The 12,027-nt window shown below is 35.1% G+C and overlaps 1 protein-coding gene across 1 annotated transcript; it reads right to left on the minus strand.

Annotated features, from left to right (window-relative positions):
• Positions 1-1,021: 1,021 nt before the first annotated feature.
• On the minus strand, positions 1,022-9,364 carry dhdds (dehydrodolichyl diphosphate synthase). Its single transcript, XM_014984940.2, has 9 exons — positions 9,203-9,364; positions 8,865-8,945; positions 6,980-7,096; positions 6,739-6,881; positions 5,544-5,660; positions 5,348-5,449; positions 5,111-5,225; positions 3,006-3,113; positions 1,022-1,711 (listed from the first exon to the last, which is right to left on the minus strand). Exons 2-9 carry the CDS (start codon positions 8,925-8,927, stop codon positions 1,469-1,471), a joined length of 1,008 nt encoding a protein of 335 aa, XP_014840426.1. The 5' UTR covers positions 8,928-8,945; positions 9,203-9,364; the 3' UTR covers positions 1,022-1,468.
• Positions 9,365-12,027: the final 2,663 nt, after the last annotated feature.

A 12,027-nucleotide genomic window follows, 5' to 3' on the forward strand; every position in this document is an offset into this window, starting at 1 on the left:
GGGCGCTGTGCCGGTGGTTTCGACTGAATTAGGGTCTTCTCAGAAAAAAATAAACGTAAAATGAAAATGGCGCTTACTACATGTTGCTGATGAATTACGGGTTTAAAAATACACTTATATTCTGCCTTTTATATTAAAACTTCATTGTATGTTATTGAGAACTTTTGACATAGACCAATACAAAAAAAAAAATGGTTTTCAAAACTTTAAAAAAACTGAAAAGTGAGGCATGTAGCCATCTCTGTGAATACAGCTGTTCTTCGTTTGAGCTATGTCTCCTCTGGGCCCAGACACTGACATTTGTAAACATTTTTCTCTGTAAAATCTGTCAAACTTTCATTGCAGCTCCTTCTGCTTCTTGTTGCCCTTTTTGTTTGACAAACATCAGTTCCACTCTAGTCTTTCTAGTTGTCTTTTATATTACTAATTCTTAAGCATCTATCATCTTTTAAGCAATTCTGGCAATCCTTCCCATCCCTGCTGAAGAAATTTATTCATACAGCATGTTGCTGCCACCAGTTTTCCTGTGGATGTGGTATGTTCAAAGTGATGCACAGCATTTTTTATAGCCAGATAAAACAGTCTCATCTGACCAGATCAATTTCTTCCACATTTCTTAGTCGTGAACTGCAGGTTGGTGGAGGGCTCTACTCTGGAGGAGCTGCAGAGATCCACATTTGCAGTTGAATTTCCCTCTGTTAGATGTTGAAAGGCTGGATTATCATTTTATAATATAATCCTGCTCTACTCCTCTCCACAAGTTTAGACATGACTTGCATTTTCTTTTCTATCCACAAATATGCATTACTTTCTGTTGACAAATACACTGAAATGGTTGTAACTTGACAAAATGGGAAACAGTCCAAAAGGAATGAATACTTTTGCAAGGCATTGCAAGAGAGCGTACTTCAACCTTGCTTCATTTATTCTTCTGAAATCTATAAAACAAATTGTAATAATGTAATTATATGAAGCTGACAAAGAATGGAAAATGGCTTAAATCCTAAAATAAAATAATCAGTTTCTCATATATAGTTCTCGATTTATTGTTTGAGAATGCTGGTCAAAATATAGTTGTCTTTAAAAAACACACTCGACAAACAACACTTTCAGCAACAAAAATACCAAACTGCATTAGGTGCTGGAGAGAACTGTGGCTTCCACTCACCTTTGACTTTTCAATCAACGACATGCATTTCACAGACAGTTTGCACAACTATTTTACTACATCTTGACCAGACATTTCCGCATGTTAGATTTTTGCAAATCTACAATCATAAATATATAATGATTAGTCTACAGCCCCATAGGGGTAAACATTGTCCTCTTGTTTTATACAACTCAGCAACAACATAAAACCACCTCCAATCGCTGTTTGCGCTTCCTTGGTCCTCGGAAGTGATTTGGGGAAAACGACTGGAAGTGTTTTATTCCTACTACACCTGTAGATTAGTTCCTTAAAACTTCCCTAGGTCAGGACGGTTTCACTGCATAAGTTAGTAAAGAAAGTGTCTCTCTTGTGCTTCAGTGCTTGCAGGAAGTCCTGAACTCGTTCTTCCCGGGCGACAGTGTAGTGCTGCAGTGCCTCTTGTCTTCTTTGGGCATCAGCTGGCTTTCCGTTCCCCTGATGCTGCAGGTGCTCTGCTATGCAGGCACAATCTGCCTCCAGCTGCTGGAGGGCCTGTTCCTCTCGATGGAGCTCTCTGGCTTTCTGCAACATATCAAAAACAAAATCCTGGATTTAGTAAAGACGTAGGATTTGCCTCAGTGACCAGTTCAAAATAATCATTTCAAACTGTCACGAGCCAAATGTCGTCATCTTTCACCTGCCTCTAGTATTATTGCAGTGTAGACAGTCTCCATGTACAAAATTAAATAGCTTGAAAATAAAACATCAAATGGGAGGGGTGATCATTTCCACTGCAAATAAGCAAGTTACATACTTTTTTCTAAAAAACATTCAGGAATTAGAAAGGTCTCAATATGCATTTCAAGATAGTCTGATAACAGATTATCCTCCTACTTAGCACCACAAAGTTGTTTAAGTCAGTTTCATCACCTTTTTACAATGTAAAATATGCAAATAGAACATTTCAACATCACTTTTTATTATAAATTTAAGGTGCCTGTCATTTTGGTTATAATTAAGATGCCACAATATGTTAGAAAATCGCAATCGTGTTTGCAAAGCCCCTTTTCAATGAGTCTAAGAATATACTGCATGATGGTATAAACATCTCTTGAAAATGAGACCTCAAGCCTTGAGTCTGTATAAATAAAGATTACAAAAGAATAATTAAAAGCGCAGGGTCAGGTGTTATATATATTAAAACAAGGTATTCAACACACGAGTTAAATTACCAGTCAGATGGTTATTCCACCACAGCAGATTTATGGATGGAGAACTTACTAGGAACCTCTAGCATTCTGTGTGATGTTGCTCTCATATAAATGCATATGAGCACATAAACTCATGAGTATTAGACAGCTGTTTTCATTTTAAACAAACTCTCTAACCACATTGCTGCATTCAGCCACAAGCTGACAGCAAAGATCATTCCATCCATCCAACAAAGTGGGGAGTCAGATGCAAATCCTGAATCCTGATGCTCTGGTGAATATTTGAGTGAAAACCCAAAGCAGTAATGAAAGTGGTGAAAAGAACCATAAATGACCAACACCTAGAAATACGGCAAGTGGTTACCAAGGGGACTGAACACAAGCTGGAAGACTGTCATTGATGAGAGAGGAGTCGGTCTGACTTATTGAACTCTCCATCTGCTTAGGCACCAAGTGACGTGACAGGTATTGTTCCACCTCCACTATCTGACACTTGGCAATAGTACTTCATCAACATCACCCGGGGCAGACGGGTGTTAATATGCTTTAACAGAAATTCTGTAACAATACCAAAATGTCCCTGTTCTTTCTCTTCCTGCAAACTCGTCTCAGAGCCACATTTCTCATCAAGTCAAAAACAAATTGTGTGCAACATGAGGAATTACCTGGATGGATTTATGATTTAATTGGTACTGGACTATAGCTTCACACAGGTTCCAGAAGGAGTATTCTGGCCACAGAACCGACTGAAACACAAGGCAGGAATGGGATGTCTGGAGAGAAGGGAAACATAAAAACGAAGGTAATTCATTTAAATTGTTCATCAACTGATGCTTTCTCAGTTTCAAAAGTTATATTGTTTGGCGTTTGGTATGAAACCTAAGCTTGCTTGCAGCATTAAACTGAAATGAATGCTTTCAATACAGCACTGAAAGCATTCACTGTTGCTATCTAAAGATGTTGAGTAACATTCCTTAAACTGCTTTCCTGGGTGATTTTCCAGGTTATATTTAAAGAGTAGTTAAAAAAAATCAGTTTCAGTTGAATGTGTTTCAAATCTTTCTAGCGTTAAATAAGGCAACAAATTTACATCTTCAGAAATAATAAAGCCTAAACCTCTTACCTGAACATAGTAAATATTTTTAAAACATACTGCACCATTGCTGTATGGGTTTTGATTTCACTAAGAGCTTTTGAAGATCATCTGAACTGCTCTATGTTTAGGGTGTAATGATTACAAAACAACTTAAATGACTGAAGAGATTTTAATTTATTGTGGATTTTCTAAAATCAATGCAGAATTATACTTAGGAGCTCAAAATAACATTCCTGCTCTTTATCACCATGTTAATACAAACCCTCTAATATTTGTCACCTGAATAACACATTCTGAAGCCACCAACCAACAAAGCCCCATTTAAAATGTGTTTAGACCAGATCATTTGTAGTTGCTTATTGAACTACCCAATTGTGTCCAAGTTTTAGACATTGATTTAACTGTTATTATCAATTAAACTGTTATTCTCAATTAAAAGAAATTGACAAGAATCATTAGTAACAATTCAGGAACCACCAAGGTTCAATATCATAAACTAGAAAAAGCTTCAACACAAGTGTATCTGCACACCACGAGGCGATTTTATCATCTCAATGGAAACAAATCGACTAAGCAGTTAGAGCCTTCTCCAAAAACAAAATCTTTATGTAGGACTGGAATTTTGCAGCTGGCTAAATGAACAAGGCAAATGTCTTCAAAACAAAGGTTTAATTGTAAGATGAGACAGAGATTAATCTGTTTGCCCGAAATGACAAGAAATCTATTTGGAGGAGTTGAAATAAGACTTTAAGACCTGAGAACATTCTACCAACTGTGAAGAAGGGAGGTGTTAGCATCATGCTACAGGGCTGTTTTGAATAAAAAGAACCTGGACTACCAATAAATTGTTCAAGTTTGTCTCATAAAAATGTTTCCAAAATGTGTTTAAGAATGGATTTTAAAAAAAAAAAGAAGCTACAATTAAGTTTATGGAATATTCTTCTCAAAACAAATGAAAGTTTCTGGACGATGTCTAAAAGCTGGTGTTGTTCCTGGAACCCAAACAAGAGTTTTTCCTGATGGCTACTAGAAGCATTAGGTTGAGGTACAACTTACAGAAGGACTTTTAAGTAAATTTTAGTGGATGTTATGCAATATGCATATAATAGACATTTCTAATTTTGATCATGGAGGTTAAAGAAAGTTCGCAATATATTCAAATTTGTTTAATTCTAGTTTTTTTTTAATTCCATGTAGTTGTATAATCACCCTAAAATGGTTCAGATATGCGTTTAAATCCAAAATAAAATAACTATGCCCATGATGACTTCTCACCGGCACCAAATGTTATACAAATGTTTTAATTTTAGCTCTTTAAAAAATAGTAGGTCTGATTCAGAACGCAACAGCCGCTTCATGTTGTATTTTGTTTGCCTGTGAAGACAGGTTTTCAGCTACAGAACCTGAAATACATGCCTAACTGCTGGTTACAACTTTCTCACTCAGCAGCACCAATAAACAGTACAGTTTTTTGTTAAGTTTGCTAAGTTTTGTTAAGTCTGTTCTTATTTTTTGTTCTTTTCTTTAATTATATAAAGCACTTTGAAATGCCTTGCTGCTGAAATTTGCTATGCAAATAAAATTTGATTGATTGATTAAATTACGTCATGTCATTTCAGGTGTCTTGCATAATTTCTAAAAACCCATAGAATACTGATCACATTTGTCCCATACCTGCCACAGGAGGAAGTCGCTGAGGCGCACCTCTCCTGAGGTGCGGATGAGCAAATCGGGATTGGGAGAGTTACTGCTGTACAGGCACTCGCTTAGCAACGCCTCCGAAACATCGCTGAGTATGACAGAAACAAAAGCAGCTTGTTAAAGCCACAGCTTCGTGGATTATCTTTCCAAATGCTATTAAACATGTAGTATTGACAAGATTAACCCACAAGTGTCTGGTGCATTGCTCACCTTGCTTTGATCAGGCCCTGCTCCACTCCCCAAGCCATTTCCCTGACCGCATTGGTGATTTCATATCTTGACGTATATGCAAAGCACACGTTGAGAAAACATCTGGAAAACAAAAGTGTCATTTGTCAAAGTCATTTATAGCATTTTAACAAAGTGTTATTTAATCATAAGTAAAGTAGAAATAGTTGAGGCATACTTATTGTGGTTCTTTGTCATTACCACAGCTTTGGCAATAACTTCTTGAAGGTCTAACGGCAGCATATTCAAGTCACCCAGCACCCGGATACAAACACCGTGTTTTTCCAGATTTTCCCTGGAAGACAAAAAGAGGCATTGAGAGGAGAGAAAGATACAAAAAAAAAAGGAAGCAAGAAGATTAAAACAAAGAGCAGAAATGGCTGGCTGGATTTCACAGTCACATGTCGCGTGTGAAAAGCTGGTTAATTTTATGTAGGTATTTTTTAAAATGCTGATAAAATTATTATAAAAATGAACAATGTCAGAGAAAGGGTACATCAGCATAATGTAAAACAAATACATCAGATGTCTTAAAACTTTTCAACCTACAAGCCCCTCTAAACACACGCCAGTGGGTCTAGGAAATATTAATCAATTTACAATGCAAATAGTAGTTTGCACCAAAACTATTAGCAACATATTTTCAGTTCAAACCATTAAATAATTATAATTAAAAAAGAAAGAATAGAAATTTTCCACACACCATAATGGGTGTATTTCCAATTTTATTGTCATAAGACAGCAGTCAAAATATCAAATATTGTTTTTAATTTCTCCAATTGCTAATTGAACTAATTTCTAAAATGATACTCGTGTTCTGCTGAACAAATTCAAAGATCTTTAAGAAAAACATCTAAGCTGATAAAAAAAAATGAACAAATGAATACATTTAACAAGAATCATAGAAGTGAATAAAAAGGTCTGCTTTTTGAAAGAGTGAGAAATATGAAAAATGAACCATCTATAGTGACTAAAGGCTAGAAAAATGGTCAAACCCTCATTCTGGCATTTGGCAACAACGTGAGAGTCAATATCTGTGAATGGCAACAACAGCCCCCATGTTCAGTCAAGCTATATTTGTCTTGGTCATCCTGACATTAGTCCTCAGCTTGTGAAACACCCACAGCAGGAGTGAGTTCTGGCTTCAGAGAAACACGTTTTTATCCAAATCCATTTCAGCGCTTAGAATTTCATTTAATTTAACCCAGTTTATTTTGGCTGAGAGCATTACAATACACACACAGCAGAAAAATCTTTGGTTGAAAAGACACACTACTGATCTAAGTGTATTTTGAGGAAGCTGTGAATCATATGATGTCCTAATGTCACTCTGTCACTAACAGCACGGTGGAAATGTTTCGTTTTCATCTCACTGTTCTTCCAACAGCCTCTCGAACTTCTGTCTGGCCAGATCCAGCAGCCCATCCACCTCCTCTTTAGAGCGTTTGAAGTTCTCGATGCTGAAGGCGTACACCGTCACTTCTGGGATGTTGAGGTGTTTGCACCAACGTAAGGTCTGGTTCAGAAAATAACTGGCAATGAGTAAAACTTGCAAGAACAATTTAAATATGTGCTGACGCAATGTGCGTTCTGAAATAAACTACAAAAACCCACCTCTGCCAGCTTGTTGAATCCCTGCATATGGCCATCATGGCGTTCCAGCTTTTTCTTAAGTGCAAAACGTCGATTACCGTCCATAATGAAGGCCACGTGTTTGGGCATTGGTCCTGCCTGGGGAACACAACGAGGAACAGTGGAATCATTTTAACGTTGCTATTTTATTCACATTGCCGTAGAAAATAAGCCAATTTCCCCAGGAACATTTCATGTGGACCAAGTGTCTATTCATGGCCTAATATGATTTTTTTTTTTTTGAGTTAATTGCCTGACACTTGCAAAAATCAGTATCTAATTTGGCAAAAATATGAACTGACTGAACTGGAAGTTATTTTTCTTTGTTGACCCAAAAACATGAAACAAAACTAAACCAATGTCACAAAGTTCAATAAGAGTTCCTTCTTAGATATCTTAGAATCTTAAAAAAGAAAAGGAAAAAAACGGTCCCAGAGATATTTAGACATTTGGATGAACCAATCCTTTCATTTCAGTAATGCTCTGAGGTTGAGGGTCTGTTCTAACTATGACAGAAATATCTGTTGTTGTTTTTTTAAACAGATATTGCACAAAGTTCAAAAGGTCCTTAGGGATAGGACTTGCAGAATATGTTACTGGAGCAAAGGCAAACTATACGAGCCTGCATAGTATTGCAATATGTGAAATGGCTAATTGGTTAAAAAAAAAAGGAAATTAAGCAAACACAAACGGTTTTCATAAAGAAAAAGCAAAACTAAAAATGAATAAATTTTAAAAAAGACATCTTCAATTCACCTTATTATATTCTATTATTGAAATATATATTTAAGTTAATAGCATTGCACCACCCATGGTGGCAGCATGTTGGGGTAACTCTGCTATGTTAGTTTTGATTTGTTCTTTTTGTCGTTGCATGTTTGAACAATTATTCCCTTTGATTTTGGATACTGTGCAGCATGAAATGTTCTTTTAATACTCTTTTCTTTTTATCTCTAGACAGTTGTTATAATGGCAACAGGATATTCATTTTACAACTGATGCTGCTGATTGGTACAACACTTGGACTATGACCCCAAATTCCTAAAGATTCCTATAATAGAGGCTTCATGGATGTAGGGCAGAACCAAAAAGCAGAGAGAAAAGGAGGAAAACAGGGAAAAGAAACTATTTTAACCATACTCTTAGTAGTGACCAAAGTATTTAGAATTGTTGAATGAAATAGTTTTAAATCTTTCCTACATTATTTATGATGTGCCCTGGACATTACCAGGCTATTACTACAAGTGTTTTCATACTTCAGTCAGGGTTACACATATTTGCTGTTGCCATTTTATGGATCAGAGAGAGAATACCATAGCAACTAATTGGTTTAAATTACTGACTTTTCCTTGGACTGACAAAAGCACATTTTGTGTAAAAACAAACGTGTCATTGTAAAGATACCAAAAGATGAAATTACATCTCTTCCCTAAAGCTGTACTAGCAGTAGTCATGGTCTGCACATGTTTTATAACTTAAAATCATTCAAAGTGTCTCATGTTCAAAAGAGAATTGCAAAATTAAAAATGTATGGAGTTTTTTTCCCCCTATAAACTTTATTCAATGTTAATTCTGGAGTAAATACTGGACAGTTAGATCAATTATTTCTATTCTAGAATACCAAACTTGTATGTGAATCATGACATTTCTAGCTTCAACAAAGTAAAACAACATAACGCGAGATAGTATTTATAAATGTTTTCCAAAATTCATTAGGGATTATATACATCTTCAGGGATCCCTAAAGGACTGTGTAATCTTTTAGAATAAAGTAAATAGGTTATGCTTACTTTATTCAAAAAAATTAAAAACGAGAAAAATGTGTGAGAGTTACAATCATAGACTGAGCAGATGCACACACACTTACCATGAGGATATTTGCAGAAATCTTTTCAAGGAGATTTAATTCACCTTCTCGTATCCACGACATTTTTAGGTTTCAAACGATCTGAAAATTTAAATATAAAAACATTTTCAACAATTAATGAATCAACAAAATATAATCCGCTCAATCTGCTAAAAATACGTCACTAAGGAACCTTATATAGGAACCAAATTTACTGTGATATTATATTTCATATGCAGACACTGATTTGATTTCAGACCGTCAACTGCCAGGCAAGCTCCGGGGAGATGCAATGATTTGAGCTGCACAGGGGCTAAAAAAAGCACAAATACAGACTATATCCTTCAGAAAGCACTCACCGTTAGTGGAGACACCTTCTTTCATTCAAACATCCGAAGCACAAGTTGTTTTTTTGCCAAAGCTGCGGCCGTTTCCTCACATTTCTCAGCTCAGCCTCCAACTCACAAGCTCTTACGATGACGACCACTTCCGCACTGAAGTTCAATGACGACTTCCTGTCACGCGGTAGGAGATTTTCAGAATATGGGCATGGACCCAGTAAGCACGTGACTTTTGTGGGGGTGAAAAAAAGATGAGCGAAAAGACAGACTAGTCGGAATAAAACATAATGAGCAAAAAAACGACTCGGGTGAAAATTGAACTTGAAAATTTTGACTACCATAAGATGAAAAAGGTTTTCCTCCAACGTAGCACTTCTTTTTAGGCACGATTTTTTTTATTTAACATTTAACAATATTAAATTAAATAAAAGAGCAGGAATGTGAAATTTCACATTAACCACCCTCATTTGACAATATCGCGGTGGTTATTTTTGACTGGAACTTCCGGGTGTAGTCAGTATTACACTTAAAGGGAGATAAATAAACAAAGTTAAGGCGGAAATTTTGTCTGACAAAAGATGCAATAAACACATTTGTTGAGTGATTAGAGTTACAAAAATAAATTATCCAAAGATTAAAAAGCAATAACTCGTTAATAAGCATTTTTTTTGTAATGTCTGCATTAAATTGTCTAAAATATATCACCATGTTAATGTTTGCTATACAGTGATTATGCGTAATTAAAAAGTTGAGAGTTGTTTTCGTTAAAGCATTGACAATAGAGAAAATATTAAATAAAAAAATGACTTTCCCCTAATGAACTCTCACTTTTAGTTACCAGGCAGAGATTTGTGAATTTCACTTAAACAACACTTTATTAATTCTTGCAAGCAGACATATGAGATCAGCTCAGTGTCTGTTCAATCTACCTCTTGTTACTAGACCTTCTACCTACTTTTCTGAGTCTTATCACTAAGGTTTCTCAGAGGGAGTCTGAGAACTAACATTTCTGATACAGTTAATCAGTGTTGTAACTTTTAATTGGGCTGACCTAACCTTGAACGTAGAATAGTGCTCCATCCTTCCAAAAGATGAAAATACTATGGGTACTGGATGCAGTTCTATTGCACAGTGCTTTGTGGAATAAAGAATCATCAATGATCTTGGTGATGATACATAAAATTTGTTATAAAAATCTGCCAGAACAATTAACAAAATCAAGTCAGCACAATGAAGCTGATTCTTTGCACTATAAAATAGTTGCTTTCTTTTGTCATGGAATTTGTTAGGTGGCAAATCCTCAGCTTCTTCAACTAATTTAGTTATGTCAACATCCTTGGCTGTCTTCCTCCCCAGCTCCATCATCATTCATCTAGTATTTCCCAATCCTTTTTTAAAGAGAAACGTCTATGCACTGGCATCCTCATTTGACCTAAACAAACTCCACTTTGCTATCATTTACTGCACTGCAGCCTTAAAAAAATAACACTGTTAATTAAAACATAGATCAATTAATCAGCATAAACTATTATTTTGGTTGCAAAGATTGTAAGTAGCAATTAAGTACTGTAGAAATATTGGTAAAATGAGAGCAATTGATGATAATACTAGACAGATAATTCACTGTAATTTTCTTCTAAGATAAAACCAAAACGTTAAAACTTAAATTATTCTACTTTTTGTTATTATTTGATGTTATTACTTTCTACACGTGAGGATCTCATATTGTAGATATGTATTTTCTGTCAGACTGACTGACTGCCCGCCAGCTGTTTTTGGTAAGCTTAGACTTGTTGGCCAGTAGGGGGCAGTTTACGCTGAACTCTATTAAGTTACTTGCAAACAAACGTGTTGTCAACACCCAGATAGATGGTTGAATCCTGAATAATTTTTCAAAGCTAAATATATTTAAATTTTACAATACACATTTTAAAATTTAGAAATCTTATATAAAGTTCTTGTATAAAGTAACAACATTATTTACAATTTAAAGTTGGGTTAATTTAATTTACATTATTGGTTTTATTGGTTTCATCTGACAGACTTCAAAGTAATCTGAAAACTTAAATGTGACTAACAGAAATGTTTTATCTAGTGTGACTGTTGCCATTTGGGCACAAATGCAAGCCTGTTTTTTATGCACATTTATACTGACTGTTTATGTTCACAGTGACTCAAAATTATCATGGCATGAAATTTTCACAACTCTTTCTCAGAATCATAACTAAGATATTCAAAAATGGATTGAGGTCTAAATCAAATAAGCAACTTTAAATTCTTTTAATGTGTGTTGTGAAGTTAATTTGTAGTTCAAGACTACTTGCAGTATATTTTGCTTGAATGACAACAGATTTTATTTATTTTTTTGACATTTAAGGGTTTACTAAATATGTTAATTGTTTTGTTCACTAAAAAAGTCAAGCTAGATACAGAGTACAGGTCTTGAGCAGAGGTGTATAGAAACCATTTACATTTACTTCAGGAACTTAAAAAAACATTAAGAAGTTTTATAATACTATATTTTTATTTGAGAAATATGATTATGATGTATTACTACTCCCACTTGAGTGACATTTCCAGATATTCAACCCACTGCAAGCGTCTTCACTGAATAAAGAACAAACACATTTTGACCAAAAATGCACCTGATGCAGATACACACCCGCAGTTTTGAAAAAAAAATGTGACCTGTACAAAACCTCTGTTGTTCTAATGGTTTTTTCTCTCTCTGCTGAGTCTTTTGTATCATTATCTATATATTTAGTATTAGTTTCACAAGTTTTATGAGGAAAAAAATATATATTTGGAAAATTGTTTATTTTTTTAAAGTTTTGTAATATATT

This window comes from Poecilia mexicana, unplaced genomic scaffold (genome assembly GCF_051168715.1).
Source record: "Poecilia mexicana isolate PSO_F unplaced genomic scaffold, ASM5116871v1 scaffold_16, whole genome shotgun sequence".
In the NCBI taxonomy this organism is placed as follows: Eukaryota; Metazoa; Chordata; class Actinopteri; order Cyprinodontiformes; family Poeciliidae; genus Poecilia; species Poecilia mexicana.

What these genes read in the sequence shown, in the direction of transcription:
- dhdds (XM_014984940.2), bottom strand. Translation starts at nt 8,927, where the DNA reads ATGTCGTGGATACGAGAAGGTGAATTAAATCTCCTTGAAAAGATTTCT. An exon ending in GATTCAACAAGCTGGCAGAG is followed by an intron (nt 6,882 to 6,979) that starts GTGGGTTTTTGT and finishes TTTCTGAACCAG; the next exon opens with ACCTTACGTTGGTGCAAACA. An exon ending in GCGACTTCCTCCTGTGGCAG is followed by an intron (nt 3,114 to 5,110) that starts GTATGGGACAAA and finishes CCTTCTCTCCAG; the next exon opens with ACATCCCATTCCTGCCTTGT.